The 21,520-nt window shown below is 34.8% G+C and overlaps 1 protein-coding gene across 3 annotated transcripts in view; it reads left to right on the forward strand.

Annotated features, from left to right (window-relative positions):
* Window positions 1–21,520, forward strand: part of LOC150107486 (uncharacterized) — a 156,935-nt gene that overhangs the window by 100,435 nt on the left and 34,980 nt on the right. For 2 of the 3 annotated variants that reach the window (XM_090391333.1, XM_090391335.1), the window contains exons 8-9: window positions 1,382–1,482; window positions 18,068–18,305. In XM_090391333.1, the coding sequence (XP_090247459.1) occupies window positions 1,382–1,482; window positions 18,068–18,305 (339 nt within the window). The remainder of the gene's footprint in view (window positions 1–1,381; window positions 1,483–18,067; window positions 18,306–21,520) is intronic. The other variant, XM_090391336.1, reaches the window with a different exon arrangement.

Here is a 21,520-nt window from a genome sequence, read left to right on the forward strand (position 1 = left end):
TTAGCTGATTTAAAAAAGTACCATCTCACACAAAGGAGATAGACGTAAACCATCGGATCTGTTTAAGTTAAGAGAGTGAAGTAAAGTTTCACGTTTCTTTATAAAGCTATTCCATGAGGAACCGACGTTTATGAAGAACTCTCATTTTGTTCCAGTGAACTCTAGTGTTGATAGTATGCTCTGCAAGTCTAGACTGTTCAGGATCAAGGCATTTAATATAAGACTCATGTTCTTCTATCCAAATAAAAGCAGATCTTCATGTTTGTTCAAAATAAGATAACCCACAAGACCAAGGAATCTGGTAGATGCCTAGATAATTGAGAGGTGGAATCTTGTCCTTAGGAGAAGTGAGAAATGTGGAGATTTTTCTGATGGGGGTGAAAGGCAACAAAAATATTCAGTGGTTTTAAAATTTTCGCTATGCATTCACTAATGCCTTGCACATAAGGGATAGGAATGTGAATTATTTCTTCTGTATTTGAAGAGATAGAGATACCATTACTGTTAAAATCTGTTTTAATGAGAGAATCCTTTCATTAAATAAAAGACTATATGAATCATTTTCAGAAAAGCTGAGAAATGTAGGCTACCATCTGGTTGATAAGAATTAAAAGATCTAAAAAGGCTAACTGCTTATTTACTTCTTCTTCTGTGGTAAATTTGTTGCTGTATGCATGTTGGAACATTGCTAGTTGTTGCTATCACGTTCTGTGGTATTAGAATATGATAGTAACGCAACAATTGCGAAGTTATCAAAAACATCTAATATGTGTAATTAATTGTTAATAGGCTTTTGTTGTGTAAAACTTTTATGTACCAGTATCCCTGATGATGCAAGTCTTATGGCTTACAAAATTTGTCTGGTTTTAATTGTTTATTTTTTTATTAAACTCTTTAATTACATAATGTGATCTCAGTACCGAAAACTTCCCTCATAGCTTAGAATCATTTATGTAAATTCAAGCCTCATTACCATAACAAATTTGAAAATAGACATCATTCAATGAAATAAATTTCTTTGATTATTTTTTTATCATCATTATCATTTTATTTAAATAATAAATGACTCAGAAATGTGGAATGTGTGTTGAAAAATTGCTTTTATTTATTTATTTTATTTTATTATTTATCTTTATTATTTATTTATTTATTTTTGGTAATCTTTTATGTCAAATGAAGTTGTAATATTTGAAAATGCCTATATTTCTTAGAATGAAAGTGTGTTAATTTGACAAATGAAGCACTGTGGCAAAATAGCACCAGTTCAGTAGCAAGAAATGTTTTATTTCATGCTTTTCTTTTCACTTGATTTGATAATCCATCCCTTTAAATGCTGGGAATGTTTTAAACATGAGATAATTAAAGGATTACTCATTTTCAGAACGTCGGAGGGAAATACCATATACAACTATTTCTGTCAGAGAGCCCTTATCTAGAGTAAGAGAGCAAACTCTTCACTGGTTACAAGCATCTGAAGATCAGGTTAGTTAAAACCATTGCAAAACTTACATAGTAAATTAAATTAAAAAATTTTTTTTAAATCATTCCCACCCTAATTCATAAGAATTTATATTTTACAGGCATCTTTTATGTCTGTGGAATTTAAATTCAGATGTTACCAGTTTCTCTTTATCATGTCACTTTCACACAATGCACATTGTGTTGATTGATAGCATAGCTGTCATAAGTTAGAAACAAATATAGAAAAAATATTTGGAAGTAGTGATATATCATACCTAGCAATGGTCAGTTTGCTTGTTTCATTTTGACAATATATATACTGCTAATGGTTGATACAAATGACTACTTAGCCTGCTGACTGTTAAATGCAAGCTGAACCTTTTGCATCCATAGGATTATGAAATCTTCTTTTCTTAAATAAATAAGCAAACCTTTTATTATACATAAAGAGTAATGTGAGTCTGTTGAAATGTGTGTGTGTGAAATTTTGCTGCATGGTAAAAATTTTATAGAGACATTTCAATTGCTTAACCAATTATTTCAGTTCTCTTATACAGCCTTATCAGAACATCTTTTGGAGAACAAAATCATAGAGTAAATGCAAATTTAAAGTAGAATTGGAAATATACATTTCCCTGTCAATAAGGAGATAACTTCAGTTATATGTTCAGTGCATGTGTTTGGGTTTGAAGTACAAAAAACAGTAATCCAACTAAGGAAACAACTAAGGCATAAAAATTGTGATGATTATCCCACTTGGCATTTTTATAATGCCAGACAACTCATGGATGTGAACTGCTGTGTGATCCATGGGAGAAGTGGTCAGTGTAAGATTGTAGTTTAAATTGCTCAGAGGACAAACAACATTTGCAGTATCCTTGGAAAGGTTACTAGTGAAGAAGAGATTTAGAGTGTTTAAGTTATCTGGTATTCTGGTAGGCATGTGGACAGCTTGTGTGCGCTCGTTGGTAATGTTAATGGGGCAAAGTGAATTTTGCCCCATTATTCACTTTGAATGAGGCAAAGTGAATTTCAGCTGAAGATGTTCAAAATTCGGATATTTTATGTTGGATACTCTGGCATGGTATATCAGAGCAAACATGTACAGAAAAATTTCATCTCAATTACCACCTTTGAGATGAAAGAAATCACAAGTATATATAAATGAGGTGTGGTGCTTAAGAGAAGGGTTCATTCACACTTAGTTGTTACACGCTCTTTCATGCTTAAAGAAAAATGGTATGAGGTTTTTTTTTTTTTTTTTTTTTTTTTTTTTTTTTTTTTTTTTCATTGTCTGTAGATGATATGGAGTGATTGAGAAAATAAATTCAACTCCAGGAAACAAGCACAGAATGTAGCAAATTGTATACGTCAGTATTTTAAATTTCACATTTGCAAAGTTAGCATATAATTACTAGAAAAATGTATCTTCTGTTTCTTCAGTATCGTCAGCATCAGAATTCTTCTAGGAGAAGGGAGGGAGCAGCAAGTGTACCTAAACACAGCTAATCAAAATAGAAATAAAATTCCATACCAAAAATGTTCCAACATAAACACGTGCACGAGTTTACATGCACAGAAGACACATGATATAAAAAAAACCTTGTAGATCATTATGTTAATAGTGATATCCTCATGCTAGCTACCAAGTTCTGACATAAAGAGGTGCACATGATCTCATGAAGAGAAGACACGAAAAATAAGAAAAGCCTCATTGATTATGTTATTGTTGATAGTGATATCTTCACACTGGTTTAGGATACAAGAGTATACGGAGGATTTGAAATTGGAAGTGATCATCACATAGTTTTAAATAGAATAAAAATGAATATCACATTGAAAAGGGCAATATGTAAGGAAGTTTTAAAAATAATTAAAATTGAATAGCTTTTATATGCAAACTACTCAAATACACAAACATTATTCAAGGAAAAATGAAACAGTTTGAAAACAAAAACCAAACCTTGAAGTCTCGATGGAAAACTGAAGAAAATGTGGATTGATTCAGTTAAGGAGGGATGCGAAATTGTCTGCAAGGATTGAAAAATAAGAACTCCATAGTGGACACAACATGGAGGTGCTTAAGGGTCAAAGCTGTATAACTGAGAGGAGACCTCCACATAGCCTTTAAAGGAATGTGGAGAACAGACCAAGGCTGCTGACCTAATGTCCAATCCTCACCTTCTCGTGGTGCACCCTGTTAGGTATCTACCTGGGTACTGAACAAATGAGGATGGGCTGGCAATTTGGGATTTAGCTTACCAAATTGTATTCTTATTGGCTTAAACCACAATATTAAATGATGGTACAACATGATGCAATTTCATGCCGGCTGGGGCGTAGCCTGGTTAAACAAGGTCCCCATTGTTTTCGGCAGGGCAAACAGCGAAAAGTTAGCTACTGGAACAAATCCTAAAACACACCAAAACTCAGTATCACCAGAATTGAAGATCAGTACTATCAACATAAGAGGCCTGAATGGCAAAGAAATGGAGCTAACTGAGGAATTAGATAAGTACCAGATCGACATAATAGGGATGACTGAAACAAAAAGACCAAAACTGGTGAGCTCTTTCTGAGCAATAAATACAAAATGTTATATTCAGGCAATGACAGTCAAGGAAAAGAAGGAGTAGCCATAGTATTCAACACAAAGTACGAGACTAATCTTCTTGAATGGCAGGCAGTCTCAAGTAGAGTGATGTGGTCAAATATCATAATGGGGAACTGGACAATGAGACCTATTTGTGCCTATGCTCCCACAGAAGGTTCTACTAAGGTAGAAGTGGAGGAATTTTTTGAGGCTTTAGAAAAAGCAACTGACACAATGAAAAAGGAAAAGTTGGTCCTTGTTGGAGATCTAAATAGCAGAGTAGGAAATGATTGTTAGATATACAAAAATATTTTTGGAAAATTTGGAGAAAAGAGCAAAACTAATAATAATGGCAAATACTTGTTGGATTTCTGCTCAGGACATAGGCTGGTTATTACTAACACCATGTTCCAACATAAAAATGTGCACAAATTCACATGGAGAGAAGAGGCAAGGAATAAGAAAAATCTCGTTGACTATATTATTGTTGATAGTGATTTTTTCTCTCTGTCGCAGGACACTAGACTGTACACAGGATTTGAAATTGGAAATGATCACCATTTAGTCTTAAGCAGGATAAAATTCAATTTCATATTGAAAAGAATGACATGTAAGAAAGTTTTAAAGTGAATAAAAGTTGAGCAGCTCACAGATGTGAACTGGAGACTAAAATATACAAACATTATTCAAGAAAAAATCAAAGAGTTTGAGAACAGGAATCAAACCTTGGAGATTCAGTGGCAAGCTATGAAGGAAACATTGATTGATTCTGCCAGAGAGGCATATGGTGAGGTTGTTTGCAACAATAGAAAAATCAGAACTCCATCGTGGACACAGGAAGTTAGAGACAGTGAACGAAATGCATATGAAAAGTTCCTGGCGAATAAGTCAGCTTGTGCTCTTAGAGAATACAGAGACAAATGTAGGAAAGCTAAACAAAAGTCATTGGAGAACTTTGGCAAGAATATAGAAAATAAATATCAAGAGGGTGGCAAAGTATCTGGAGGTTGTTGAAGAAGCTTAGAAATGGAGGAAAGAGTGCTGTAAAAGGTGTTAGAGATCATAAAGGTGACATGAAAACGGGAGAAAAAGATATCCTTGAAGTATGGAGTAATTACTTTGAAAAACTGCTAAATGAAACAAGCACTGATGACAGCACAGTGGTAAAAAACATTGACCAAGCATGCAGTCAGGAATACATATCCATACTTGAAGAAGAAAAAGCCATCAGAGGCTTGAAATGTGGAAAGGCAGCAGGAGTAAATGATATTCAACCAGAAATGCTGAAGTATGGTGGTATAAAAGTCTTACAGTGCCTGCACTGCATAGTTCAGAAAGCCTGGACAGAGGGATGAATTCCTGAGGATTGGAGTAGAGCTCTCATAGTACCCATATATAAAAAGGGAAATAAAACTGAATGTGAGAATTACAGAGGTATTTCCCTACTGAGTGTTCCTAAGATCTATGCAAGTATACATGAGAAACGGTTGAGAAGAATTGTGGAAGAACAAGCTGGATTCAGGTCAAGCAGAGGCTGTCATGATCAGATCTTCACTTTACGACAAATAGTGGAGAAATCATGGGAATATAACAAAGATCTGTATTTAAGTTTTGTAGATCTGGAAAAAGCATATGACAAGGTGCCAAGAGAGAAGCTATTCAATATGCTACAGTTATATGGTGTCAATGGGGCATTATATCAAGCAATACTTAGTCTTTATTTGAGTTGCAAGTCAGCAGTTAGAATTGAAGGAAGTACAGTTAGATGGTTTAATGTTAAATCTGGTGTTAGACAAGGATGTACATTATCACCTCTGTTATTCATTATCTGTATGGATTACATTATGAAGGAAAGTGGTATTAAACCTGATATCAAAATTGAAGATGTTAATGTCAGCTCCTTGCTTTATGCGGATGATGTTATACTTCTAAATAAATCTGCTGCAAGATTCCCTGAAATTGAATAACTGTTGTGATAGATATGGTATGAAGGTCAGCAATAACAAAACAAAGATAATGAAAATAGGCAGAAGCATTGAAAATATCAGCTGCATTGTGAATGGAGAACCTATAGAACAAGTAAAACATTTCAGTTACTTAGGCACGGTTTTTAGCGAAGATGGTAAATTATATATGGAAATAGACAACAGAATCAACAAAGCTGGTATGGTAGGAAGTCAACTGAATAAATTTATATGGAATAAGAAAGAAATTAGTCAAAACACTAAATTAGCTGTATAGAAGACAGTGTTCAATCCAATTTTAACTTATGGATCTGAGAGCTGATCCAGAAGTAAAACACTTGACCAAACACTAGAGACTGCTGTTGGATTCTGAATGAAGAGAAATTAAAATTATTAATACTCCCTTCAGAATCCAACATAATCCACCATGGCAAAGGCTACATCTGTAGATATTATTTTATGTAAATCTCTTGATATAAACTATTATTCATGTAATTACCTTTGAGTTTTTTTTAATTTAATTATTTAATCTAGGATATGCATTAATAATGGAAAGGACTCTGTATAAAAATAATGTTCAGATTATTTTATTTATTCCTATATTGATAGTAGAAGAATTTGTGTTCATCATATTTAATTATATATTATTTGAATTGAAAAATATCCTTTATTTATTTTCTTTATTTAAAGGTATAATGTTATGTAATGCTTATGCTTATGTACTGCTCTAATTGTTGTCATGGAGACGGAGTTAAAAATAGAAGGCGCAAGCATGTAGCATGTGAGTTATGGACGTGAGATGGAATTGATTTGAGCTAGACGGTGAGAACAAGTTTTGGCTGGAAAACGGAGTGAAAATATATAAACGGAAAGCGAGAGTGACAAGGCAGTGGGTCAGCACTAGAACTAGGGACTGAGTACAATTGGAGCACTCAGCACAGTAATGGCACTGAGAACAGTACAATAGAGATGAGGAAATAATTTATTGGCAGCACGGAGTTAAATAAGAGGCTGTAGTACAAAGAATTAAGTGCTGTGATCAGATTACAAAGGCTCGAATTGTAAATTGACAACTCAGAATATTGATATGGAATTCTGAAGTTAAAGTTGTATTTCAGAGATTTCAAGGAAGATTAGTAGAAAGCTGATTCTATTGTAAAGTAGTATATGAGGAATAAGTGAATTTTCTAGTGCAAGTGTGTCTGCATTTGTGATGTGCTGAAGTTAAAGATTAAGTTAATTTAAAGAAGATTACTTTTGAAATGTGTAGCTCCCGTGTGATAATTATCTAAAGTTTTAAGTGTGCCTCAGTGAATAATTTGTGCAAAGATTTATTCCGGTAAGAACAGTTGTACTTTATAGCATTTTAAAGTGAAGTTATAAGAATTATCTCCCTTTGTTAAATCCTAACATTAACTGTGGTGTTTATGCTGAAATTAGCAGAAGCTAGAAGATTAATAGTCTTCCCCCCCTTAAAGTTGATAGCTATCTCTAGACTGAACTATGTGATTTCTGACTAAGGGATAGATAAAGAATACCATTGTTAAAATATTTGCTGTGAATTTCTGTGATATTGAACTTTAGAACTATCTTTTGCCTATTAAGGAGAAATTAGATTTTGAAGTTCAGTATTTAATACCAAAAGTTAAGTGAATGTTATGTGTAGTTGAACTGAGTTAATTTTGCATTATCTTTTATCCAAAGTATGCTTATGTATATATTATATAACCTTGCATTAAATGTTTTGTTTTATTGATTTCAATTTGTTGTTAGCCTGATTCTTTTCCACTGCACCGTTCATAAAATTATCGGATCTAGCGGGAACCTCAAATGTAAATGTAAAAGCCTATATGTAAACATTAGACTGCTAAAGTTAATTAATATTTGATTACACTATTTTGCATAGACTAATCTGAATATAGGGTGGTGCAGTATAACAGAAATTTCCCTATATTTGGATTAGTAATCAACATACAATTAATTAACCTTAATAAGAACATCGTTAAAATAAGATGGCGGATCAAAAGCCAGGAAGGACGATCCAACAAAATGGTGCGGTCGACAGGATGTCGACAAAGACTAGAGACCGCAGGTATGAAAGTCCTGAGAAAGATTAGGGGCGTGAACAGATGGCATCAAAGACAATATCATATTAAAAACGAGGATATTAGGAAAAAACTTGACATTGTCAGCATCCAGTAATGCGTTAGCAGAGCTAATCTCAGGTGGTATGGTCACTTAAACAGAATGGGCGAGGAAAGATTAGCCAAACAAGTGTTGTCTGCCAGGTTGGCAGTAAAAAGACCCAGAGGAAGACCAAAATATAGGTGGATTTATAGGATAAAAAGTGCCTTAGAAGATAGTTATATAAATATAAGATCTGACAATGTTGTAGCTTTGACAGGTAACAGATTGATTTGGCAGAAAATTGTAGGTAGGAAGTTAATAATGAAGTAAATTTTTCATGTAGTACTATCATATCCTGTACACCCCTTGAGGGTAGATGTCAGGAATTTCATGATGATGATGATGGACACAAGAAGTTAAAAAAGTAGTCGTAGAAAAAAAAAAAAAAAAAAAAAAACGAAAAGTTCCTAGCAAATAAGTTAGCAGATGCCCTAAAATAATGTAAATTAAAATGTAAAAGACCTATGCTGTGTGTAAAATAGCTAAACAAAAGTTATGGGAAGAGATTCGACAAGAATGTGGAAGGTAAGTATTCAGAAGGTGGCAAAATGTTCTGGAGGCAGTATAAAAGGAATGAAGGATGATGAAGATGAAAACTGAATATGGATATTCTGAATTGTCTGAATATTCTGAATGAAATAAGCAGTGATAGAAGAAAAGTAGTAGGAAATATTCAGAAGGAGTGCAAACAGGAGTACATATCAATATTTGATGTAGAAAAAGCTATCAAAAGCTTTAAATGCAGAAAGGCAACTGGAGTAGATGCTAATTTGACTAGAAATGCTCAGATATGGAGGTATGCAAATTTTGCAGTGGTCACTGCGTAATTCAGAAGACCTGGTAAGAGGTTAGAATTGCAGATGATTGGAAAATGCAATCTTAGTTTTCATCTATAAAAACTGGGGAATAAAACTGAATGTGAGAATTATAAAGGAATTTCTTTACTAAATGTTCCAGGTAGGATTTATTCAAGCTTACTTGAGAAGAGTCTAAGAAAAATTGTGGAAGTGAAATTTAGAGAAGAAAAAAGGTTGGCAAGCACAGATTTTCATTTTACAACAAATAGTTGAGAAATCATGGGAATAAAACAAGGGCCTCTACTTAAGTTTTCTAGATCTGCAAAAGGCATGTGACAAGATGCCCAAGGCAAATCTTTTCAAACCAATTATGTAGTTAAGTAGAACATTATACAGAACAATATTTAAGTCTACATTTAAGTTGTAAGTCAGCAGTTGGTTAAGAAATGCAGACAAATGATTTGATGTGAAATCAAGTGTATGACAAGAGTGTACACTATCTCCACTTCATCATCTATATGGATTGCATTATGAAAGTAAGTGGAATCTCATATTAGAATCAGCAATATCATTCTTTGCTTTATGCAAAAAAGAAACTCTCATGCGATTAAAAGATGGACATCTACTCTACCACTGTGAATGTGACAGAAACTCAACTGGTGATGTAGGATTCCTAATAAATAGAACAATCAAGGACAATGTCCTGTTTGTAAATAAAATAACATCGAGTAGCTGAACTAAGTCTCTTCATAAATAAAAGATACCAACTAAAAATTATACAAGTATATGTCCCAACTATGGACCATCCAGATGAAGAGATAGAAGATTTCTATGAAACATTAGAATCCACATTAAATAATTCTAAAGAATTCTACATAATTATAATGGGTGACTTTAATGCCAAAATTGGAAGCAGAGATGACTATCTGAACTCCATCAGTAAATTTGGATTTGGACAGAGGAAAGAGGAGAAAGACTTATTGAATTTGCAGAAGAAAATAACCTCTTTATTATGAACAGCTTTTTTCAAGAATAAAATCAGCCGAAAATGGACGTGGAGAAGCCCAAATGGACAAAGAACAAACTTACAATGAAATAGACTTCATCCTCTCCAACAGAAGTTATATAATAAATAATACCAAAGTGCTTAATAGGGCAAAAGTATGGATCACCAAAAAATGGGAATGGAATAAGCTTAAGAAAAAAGTCCAATTTAGTGAATCTACAAAACCTCTACCACAATAAAAGCTGTTATAGAGAATCACTCAAAAATGAACTAAAAAAGTTAAACACAGCTACTACCATCGATGATGCTAATGAAATATTAACAAAATCTATCTTGAATTGTGCACTAGAAATAGGAGGTGTAAAAAGGCACCAAGGAGAGGAAAACTAAGACAGGAAACCTTAGATCTGATGAAAAAAAAGAAGTGATTTGAATGACACCAATAAAATAGAATATGCGGAAATTTGTAAAACTATACGTAAAAGGATGAAACATGAACTTAGATTGTATAATACTAGGAAAATTAAAGATACAATAGTAATATGAAGGTCCTAAGACGAACATTATCAGTTGGAACAAAGGAAATAGCTGCTGTAAAAGGAAAAAATGTTGAATTTATAAAAAAATAGAGATGCAATAATCAAAAGAATTCAGGAATTTTATACTGAACTCTATGAAGACAAAGACCGGGACATCCAAGAATCATCTATGGATAACTCGAGTGAGGAAGAACATGATGCCCATGAGATCTTACAAGGTGAAGTGGAAATGGCACTGCGGGAAATGAAGAATGGAAAGGCCCCAGGAGAAGATGGAATTATGGTAGACTTCTTAAAACTGGGAAGAAGCCCTGTCTTCGAACAGCTGACTAAACTCTTTAATAAATGTCTAAAACAGAGAAAAATTCTGAAAAATTGGAATAATTCACTTCTAATATTAATTTTTAAAAAGAGCAATAAGGAAGAAATTAAAAACTACAGACCTATAAGCCTACTCCCCACCATATATAAAGTTTTCACAAAAATTATAAATAATAAATAAAATCTAAACTAGAGGGAATGCAATCCTGTGAACAAGCTGGATTTAGAAAGAATTACAATCACACATTAAGACAGCTCATTGAAAAATCAATTGAATACAATAAACCCTTATGTCTGGCCTATATAGACTATGAAAAAGCATTTGATTCAGTTAAAACATCTGCAACACTAAAAGCACTTGAAACCTAGGAAACTGAGAAACCATATACAGTCATACCCCGAAGTATGCGGTAGGTTGGACCAACAAAAAGCACGTAAGTCGAATTCGCGTAACTTGGGGTATAATTTTGCATATAATTTATATATACAAACATACAAAATATTAGTTAATTGGGACCAAGATTTACAAAAACACCTATATATTTTAAGAAATATAATCATAATTGTAGTTTTTTGTACATAAAAAAAAAAAGTTATTTCAATGTCGATGGTTTCATAAAATCTAATAGATACATCTGACGGCATGTCTTTTTCTTGTCATGCAAAATTTCTTCATAGCAAGCCAATGATCTTTTTATTCCTTGCCTTGTGGCTACAATCCTCGTTAGAATCTATGTCCTCCAAAATCTATAAACCTTTCTTTTATGATTGTTCTTACTGTGGATTCCTGTAGATCAAACTTCTTTGCTAGTTCACAAATTTTCATTCTGCCTTCAAAATCCTTAATAATGTTGAGTTTTGTTTCCAAAGTCAATGTTTTTCTTTTCTTGCTAGCTGTAGAAGAATCGGACTTGCTTCATTTGGATGACATTATTATTTTTTATGTGATAAAATTTTTATCAAGAACATAACATAACATAACATTCGCAAGGTGTAGTGTGTAGACTATAAAAATTGCGTATGAATGAAGACCGTGCGAAACATGTCAGTGCTTGTTCACAGCATGTGCGACACTGGCAAATGCAGCCGGCGCCAAAAAGATACAACTAGTGGTGAGTCGTGAAGAGAGACAGGAATACGTAAATATAAGAAACCACGTAACTCCGGATTCGTGTAAGTCGGGGGTATGACCGTATTGAAACACTAAAACATATTTACAATAATGCAACTTATGTAATGAAATTATATAAAAACAGTGAAAAGTTCCCAATACAAAAAGGCATTCAGCAAGGCGACACCATATCTCCCAAATTATTTACAGCTGCACTAGAGGAAGTCTTTAGAAGCCTTGATTGGGAAACAAAAGGAATAAACATAAATGGAGAGAGGCTGCATGATCTGAAATTTGCAGATGATATTGTCCTGATAGCAGATAATCTTGAAGATCTGGAAGAAAGGCTAAATCAGCTAAATGAATCCTCCAGAGAAATTGAATTAAAAATAAATAGAGAAAAAACAAAAATAATGATAAATAAATACATAAACCATAGAACTATCAAAGTTGAAAACCATGAAATAGAACAAGTTACTTCATATGTATATTTGGGCCAATTGTTATCCTTTGAAGTGCCAAAGAAAAGAGATTGAACGAAGAATTCACCTTGGATGGATGGCTTATGGGAAAATGAGAGACATATTCAGAAGTGACATCCCTATGAGTCTAAAAAAGAAAGCTTTCGACCAGTACATACTTCTTGTCCTAACATATGGAGGAGAAACATGGCCTTTAACAGAAGCCCTAAACAAAAAACTGAGAAGAACATGACATTGCATGGAAAGAAGTATGCTAAAAATAACATTAAGAGATAGGAAGACAAATATATGGATAAGATCTCAAACAGGTGTCATGGATATTGTAAAATACATTAAACAGGCTAAGTGGAGATGGGCTGGCCATATTGCCAGATGTAGTGACGGGAGATGGACTAGAAAAACAACAGAGTGGAGACCAGTGGATGGAGCAAGACAAAGAGGAAGACCGAGAAGAAGGTGGAGGGATGAACTGGAACAAATTGCAGGTGTGAGATGGATGGGAGAGGCAGAAAACTGAGTGATCTGGAAAATCATGGGGGGGGGGGACCTTCGTCCAGCAGTCGACAGAACCAGAAGGTTGAAGAAAAGAAGAGAGAGAGAAAGAAATTAACCAAAACAATAAAATAGCAATATAGAAAAAGGTGTTCAAACTAGTTTTAAGTTATGGATCTCAGCATAGGCTTAGAAATAAAGCACTTGATGAAAGATTAGAGACTACATATAGGAGAGTTCGTAGACAAATTAGGAGGAGTGGAACGATAGCATCAATTGCAAAATCATATTATAAATGAAGATATTGGAAAGGAACTTGACACTGTTAGCATTCAAGAATGTGTGAGCAGAGCTAATCTAATGTGTTATGGCCATTTAACAGAATGGAGGAGAAATGGTTGGCAAACAGTTACCTTCTGGCCACTTACATCTTGGTAGATTGCAAAACATTCTGCCAAAATTTAGGTTAACTGATGCAGTTTCAAAATCTTTTAGAAGACTGAAATATAAGAATATTGAAGTGCTGAAGTAATAAAATAACTGGGAGGAAAATTGTTAATAGGAGATTAGTAATAATGTAAACTTAATCTTGTAGTACAGGCATGGTTATTGCATACTTTTTTTGAAGGTACATACCAGGAAACTTGATAATCCAGGAAGTCAGGGACAAATCAAGGGAGGCCACATACTGAATGCAGCAGCTATCATACTTAATCTTGAATTCATTCACACTGCTCACACACACACCACCCTATGAGAGAAAAATCTAGCCCTCACCAACTTCTTAGCATTCATTCTCAGCTTCCAAGCATGTCCTCTTGTCCTTTCCCCACCCTCCATCAATTGAAATCCTGTATGATCCTTTCAGAAGTTTGCAAGTCTCAATCATATCACCCTTCTTTCTCATGTATCAGAATCACAACAGAAACCAGACCTGCTCACAGTAGCCCAAGTGAGGTCTTATCAAGGCCTTGTAAAGAGACAAAATGACATTCTTATCTTTACATGTGAATGTTCGTTTCAGCATTGCAATTATCTTTTGAGTTGTCTTTGCAATCTTTGCTTCATGGCCCCTGAACTTCAAATTTCTCTCTACTAAAATACTTCAAGCATAATCCTACCAATATAATACAACACTGGATATCTAATCACACCAAAGTTGAATGACTACATTTACTGACATTGAACTAACATCCATTTTCCCATGCCCACAATTCCAGCCTATTCAAACATTCCGCAAGTACTGCATATTAGTGGCATTCCTGATTACCTACCTATCTTTGCATCATCAGCAAATAGCTGTATGTCGCTTGTCAAATCCTTCCCAATATCATTAATGTACAGATTGAATAACAGTGGACCAAGCACTAATCCTTGTGGTACACCACTGGTTACCTTAAATCTTGCAGCTTACATCTCCGTAGAACACTTTTTGATAACTGTCGGTCAGCCATCATCTTATCCACATTAATATTCTCTAATCCAAACCCATATTTCTCCAATTTATGCAACAGTCTACCGTGCTGTATTCTGTCTAAAGCCTTAGCAAAATCCAAAAATATCATGGTGTACCCATCCCTCCCCCCCCCTTGTCTAGTTCAGTGGTAAAATTGTTATAGAATGTGAGCAAGTTGCTAAAACACGACCTTCCCTTAGTAAACCCATGTTGCTCATTGCAAAATAGAGATTCACTGTCAGCCCATTTCTAACTAACCTAACCAATTTTTCCAAAATCTTCACCACCACGCCTGAGATATTGATTGGTCTTTTCATCATCTTGTGTAATGGAATTACCATAAATTCTTTCCATTCCTGCAGATTCTTCCTTGTTCTGAGACTCATATTAAAAGCTTGGTCAAAGGAATAACCAGTTCAGCTGAACATTCTTTTAGCATGTATGCTGATATCCCATCAGTCCCTATTGCTGAATTCTTATTCAGTTTGTGCAACATCTCTAATATCGCATCCTCGTATACCTGAGTTTCTTCATGTACGCGACAATTTGCTCAGTGTCGCGTACAGAAGGTTGATAGCTTTTAACAAAATGGGCATTCATTAGTTGAAGAACCTCTTCTGCATCTGTAACCTTCACATCATCTGCATTTAGAAGAGTTATTCTTTCATCTTCATTCTTTCTTTTACTTGCAGTACATTGATAGAATTCTTGTGGGTTGTCTTTAGCACGCAGAACCAGTTTCTTTTCTTACTCAGACTTTGCTTTCTGTACAACAGTTGACTATTCTAGCCTGCTGAACTCTCGGGACTCACTCTGATATTGCATCATTTAAGTATTGTTTAAATGCTTCCCATGCACTGTCGATATTCTTTCCATCCATCATCCAATCCTATTCCACTGAACTTAATGTACTCCTCTATTGGTCATAATTTCCTGCTTTGTAGTTCAGCATGTAACCTTTTCTGAATGAAACATTCATATACTTAGTCACTTCCCAAGTGAGTACCATATGATCACTGTCACCAACCGGAGGCAGGATAGTTAAATCTTTAATGAAACGCCCTCTGACACTATAATTAAATCTAGCGCTCATTGACCTTGAGTTCTTTCTGTCAAATGCTGCTTAAGGATTGAGAAGTTGTCCAACAACAGCTGAATAAATGAATTTTCATTCTTCTCATGAGATTCTATTGCTACCCAATCAATATTTGGATAAATTATGTCTCCCATTATGATTATTCTTTTCGTTCTCGTCTTGTCTATTTGGTGATGCATTTCTGCATCACTAGCAACCGATCCACCAGATCTGTAACAACACCCCGCTGTGTAATTGATCTTGTTAGATTCCATCTCACACCAGATGGCTTCAAACTCACTGCCACATGAAATACTGTTAGTGGTAGTACTACAATCATAGGTCTCATCTCTAACTGGATTCAAGTCATCCAATATCATTAGCAGCATGTCCTATCCTCTCTATCCTTCCTAAAAATAGTGTATCCTTTACACTCGATACCAATTAGTATGTCTGATTCTGATAGCCAGGTCTCACTAATGTCTACAATCTGTTGTCCCAGCATATTGACTAAGGCAACAAACTCTACCCCTTTTGTTTCTGATACTCCTAACATTCGTGTACTGACATAATAATCTACCTGCATCTCTGTGGGCTTCCAGTGCCTTACTATTATTTTAACCCATGGCCAAAACTATATCTTTCCTATGATTTAATGTCCCCAAGTGTCGCTGAAAAAAATTCAGTTTGCTTATTTTTCACATCATAATGTTTAGTTTCTTCATGCACTCTCGAGAACACTTCATAACACAAAACACATTGAAGTGTCTGTTCGCCTTCATCTCCCATACCAAGTAAACCCAAATTCCAAATATGAATTGTTATATTTCCTACTGTTTTTTTTTTCTCCTTTGAACTGCTTGTTTCTTCTACTTTAATAGTATCAGATTTACTTGCAGTTACAACACGTGTATCGCAATTAGGTTTAGCATTGCCTGTTTCATTTGCTTTTCTTTTCAAAGTCCTAGTTCTAAACCAGTTTTCCATTATTAAAAAACATTTCTGAAAAATATGAATACTGGGTTTAACTCACGACACACTTTGTCCAAGTATTACTTAGCACTTGTGAAGATATACTGAGCCTTGGTTGAAGGAGGAAAACCTCCGATAATAAAAATCATAAACAACAAGCAATTGGTTGAAATGTGGATAACACATGTTTACTTCAAATCTGACAAATCAGCAAGGGAAAATGGAAGCAATTAAACCATATTGTTGTTCACTTCACTCTTTTATTACTCGTCATTCTGCTGCTATTTGTTGGGTTTTTAAGTATCCATTTTATTTCAATAATTTTTACTTACTTATTCAATTTTAATTTGTTTTGTTTGGGTAATTCAAATATATATATTTATTTAATTAAGTCTGCCCTCAGACTATTTGTCCCATTGTCACGGACCACAGGTTGAGAAACACTGCTATAGGTTAACCAACCTCTTGTGTATGGGCTCAACATAAAAAAAAAAGGGTATTTTTTATTTGTATCTAGCATTTTTATTCCACTTGCAATTTGCAAATAACATGTCTAATAACTTGATATACACTCATAAGCCAAAATGTTAACTAGCCAACCAGATTTGCACTGTTGGCCTGAAACAGGCTGGTGGTGGTATCCTGGTATGATGAACATTATTGGATTCACTCATCCCTGAACACAACCTGTACGATAATTCTTACCAGGAGATTGTTTCAAACTATGTGTTGGTCTACATGGTGACAATGTGGCCCTATGAATCTGTACTCTTCCAACAAGACAACGCCTCTGTGTCACAAGGCTTACATTGTGTAAGCATGGTTCAAAGAGCATATCCAAGCATTCTGTGTTCTCCCCTATCTGCCTAATGCCCCTTATTTGAATTCCATTGAACATTTGTAGAATGCAGCAACTGCTGGTTGACTCCAGTACCTCACTCAGGCACCGATCTCCTCTGTCTAGTTGGTCCAGAATACCTCAGAACACTTTTTGGTCTAATGGTATCAGTGCCAAGATGGGTGCAAGTAGTTATCTTGGCAGAAGACTTCATGCTACAGGGAGGTGGTCATAATGTTTTGGCTCATGAGTGTGTGTTGACCGAATGCAGATTAGAGATTAATTTTTAATTATAAGGTTCAAAAATTTATAGTGACAGTAATATAGGTGAATCTCATAATAGCAAACTCAGAAACTACAGGAATAGTTTACTATAGAGTGGTTTGTTTGCCATAGTAAATTTCCTTTATAAGAGCATTGTACCTATGAAGTTTCAAAGATGTGGAAGTTTGTTATAATAAGGTCTGCTATAAGTGACAGTCCACTTGTCCTTTTTTTAAATCAAAATGCGCCTTTTATATGTACTGATTTGATAATAAACTCTTCATTAGAAAAACTGATATATTAAATATTTTTTTACAATATTCCTAATTATGTAATTTCTTGATTATCAAGTTCTCAAATAATGAAACCCTTAAATAACAATTCTTAACTCTTAGAAGAGTACTACACTAGAAAAACCATACATTCAGTTAACTATACTCTCGATTAGCTGACCAACAAATTAGTTTCCCAAATTGAATATTTTAGAGATGACTGTATTTATTGTTTAGTTTGTTTCTACATATGAACAGGCTGTTCAAGATGAGGATCATTATGCATTAGTTCCTGAAGATGAACAAACATATGCTGAAATTGGATTAGGACCTGGTCAAAAGTCTGTTAGTGGTACCGCTACCACTGCCACCACCTCATCATTGCCATATGCCCATTTGGAACTGAGAGAACTTCCTCCAGTACCCCCAACTGTTGAAAGTTTAAAGTCTGTAGCATATGCACACAGTAGACAGGGTAGGTATTAATTTATTAATTGCATAGCATCCATAATTGAAGTCTGATTTTCTCGGTACAATCAGCAAACTCTATGAGTTTGCTGATTGTAGTTTGTTATACTTAAAATGTTGACTTATAGCAGCGATCTGCAATAAGCAAAGTGATAAACACACACATGTATAAGTTAATTTTCTATATTAGAATCCTAATTCTAATTATTATAACATTGCACAAGTTTTTTGCAGGATGAGGAGGGGAGTGTGTTAAGTTTAGTTTTAATAAATGTTAAACTGCATTATTGTTGGAACATTGGAAATGAGTTGACCAGAACTTTTAGTCAAGATCATGCCATACATAATTTAGTATTTTTTGCTGGGAAAATCAGCTATTATATATATATCATCATCATCATCACCAAATTCCTGCCATTTACCTTCAAGGGGTGTACAGGATATGATAGTGCTACATGAAAAAAATTACATCATTACTAACTTCCTATCTACAATTTTCCTCCAAATCAGTCTGTTACTTGTCAAGACTTCAACATTATCAGATCTTATACAGGGTGTTCGGGATAAATTTGACATATTTATAATTAATTATATTTTTCCGTAAGTTACATGTATTAACACACACTTCTCTTCATTTAAAAGTTTGGACCCTTCTTCATTCATATACAAGATGTCAGAAAGGATGGATAGCTGGAACCCACCTGAATCATGGAAGAGAATAACTTGTATCATGATGATTCGTGCCCGCCATCAAAATAAGGATATTACGACTGCTGCCCAATGCTCCCTGAATACAGTAAAAACAATCAGGCATGAACTAGAGACTTGCAATGGTGACTACGAGGATGTAGCAAGAAGAAAGATCCCTAGCAGACGATCTGATTGCGTTCGTACAGCAGAATTCCTCGCAAATCTGCAGGAACAGGTGTTGAAGAACCCTGGCATTGGAATTCGGGCTTTGTTCGTGGAGTTGCTAACTGTAGTCAAGCCCTGGATAACAAGGGTAGCCAATGGTAGGCCGTATGTATGGCAGCAGGATTCGGCCCCTTGCCACACCTCTGGGAAAAGTCAAAAATGGTTGTCTGAAAATTTCTACGACTTCACCAGTCCAAATGTTTGGCCTCCAAACTCCCCAGACCTTAACCCCATGGATTATTTTGTATGGGGCGCAGTTGAAAAAGACACCAATCGCACTTCCAGTAATACAAAAGCCCAGTTAATGGATAAAATTAAAACAGTTTTTGCGGCCCTTCCCAGGGAGACTGTAGCATCAGCTTGTTCGAGGTTCCGAAGCAGAATTGAAGCTGTGATCGATGCTAATGGTGGTTATTTTGAGTAAATCTTGTTGATAGTATTGTAATTAACTCTGCCTGTAATGTTTTTTTGTCAATTCATTAAATTTAATAGATACAAAGAAGATTTTCTTTTTCCTTACGAAACTGTCAAATTTATCCCGAACACCCTGTATTTCTATCGTCTAAGGCACTTTGTACCGTATCAATCCACCTATATCTTGGTCTTCCTCTGGGTCGTTTTCCTGCCAACCTGGCAGAGAACACTTGTTTTGCTAATCTTTCTTTGCCCATTCTGTTTAAGTGACCATACCACCTGAGATTAGCTCTGCTAACGCATTCCTGGATGCTGACAATGTCAAGTTCTTTCCTAATATCCTCGTTTTCAGGACTCTCATATCTGCGGTCTCTAGTCTTTGGTCATGTGTTTTACTTCTGACCCAGCTCTCAGATCCATAAATTAAAACTGGTTTGAACACTGTCTTGTATACAGCTAATTTAGTGTTTCAACTAATTTCTCTCTTATTCCATATGAATTTATTCAATTGACTTCCCTCCATACCAGCTTTGCTGATTCTGTTGTCTATTTCTATATTGAATTTACCATCTTCACTAAAATTCATGCCTCAGTAGCTGAAATGTTTTACTTGTTCCACAGGTTCTCCATTCACAACACAGTTGACATTTTCAGTGATTCTGCCTATTTTCATTGTCTTTGTCTTTTTATTGCTGACCTTCATATCATATCTATTACAACAGTTATTCAATTTAGTCAGAGAATCTTGCAGACTTGTAGCGGATTTATTTAGAAGATAACATCATCCGCATAAAGCAAAGAGCTGACGTTAACATCTCCAATTTTGATATCATGTTATATACCACTTTCCTTCATAATATGATCCATATAGATGATGAATAACAGAGGGGATAATGTACATCCTTGTCTCACACCAGATTTAACATTAAACCATCTTCCTGTACGTCCTTCAATTCTAACTGCTGACTTACAACTCAAATAAAGACTAAGTATTGCTTGATATAATGCCCCATTGACACCATATAACTGTAGCATATTGAATAGCTTCTCTCTTGGAACCTTTTCATATGCTTTTTCCAGATCTACAAAACTTAAATACAGATCTTTGTTATCTAACAGATAAGCTTAGGTGTTGATGGTTATTCATGACTTATTTTTCACGGTATTAACAACACCTCAAACACTTTTATCAACAAAGATGTTTTATTAACGCTAATATTTCACTGATTTTCAACTCAGCATCATCAGAGCACAACACACATGTAAACGCGACAGTGAGTGAGTGAAACAATATAATTGCAAAAGACAAAAGATCTAAAGTCCTATTTTTGGCGCCCTCTAGCGAAATTATGATGAAAGTAGAACGGGGTATCCACGATCTTCCACCAGCAGTGGTCAATAACGTGCGACTAGACATAGCAAGTATTATAAACAAGGCTAAGCCTCCAAAAAGCAATATGCTACGTAAGCAAATAACTGCCCTAAAAAAGTTATATAATAATAAAAATATTATTATTACAAAAGCCGATAAAGGAAATGCGACAGTTATCATGAATAAAGAAGAGTATAACAGAAAAATGCAAGATCTCATATGTGACAGTTCCACATATCAAATTATACATCGAGACCCTACGATGTCGCAAAAGAAAAAAGTCCGAAAATTACTGAAAAAAGTGACATCATGGCCCAAAGAAATCATCAGGAAAATAAAACCAATTCATGTTAAAACACCTCGTATTTATGGATTACCAAAAATCCACAAAACTAATATTCCCCTACGCCCCATAGTTGATAGCATAGATAGTCCCACATATAAACTGGCCCGGCATTTAGCTAAGTCGTTTGCCCCTCTTACTGGCAACTCCTCTACTTTTGTAAAAAATTCAATCCATT

The sequence above is a fragment of the Typopeltis vanoorti genome, chromosome 4, assembly GCF_054136105.1.
Source record: "Typopeltis vanoorti isolate ZY-2024b chromosome 4, IOZ_Tvanoo_1.0, whole genome shotgun sequence".
Classification (NCBI taxonomy): domain Eukaryota; kingdom Metazoa; phylum Arthropoda; class Arachnida; order Uropygi; family Thelyphonidae; genus Typopeltis; species Typopeltis vanoorti.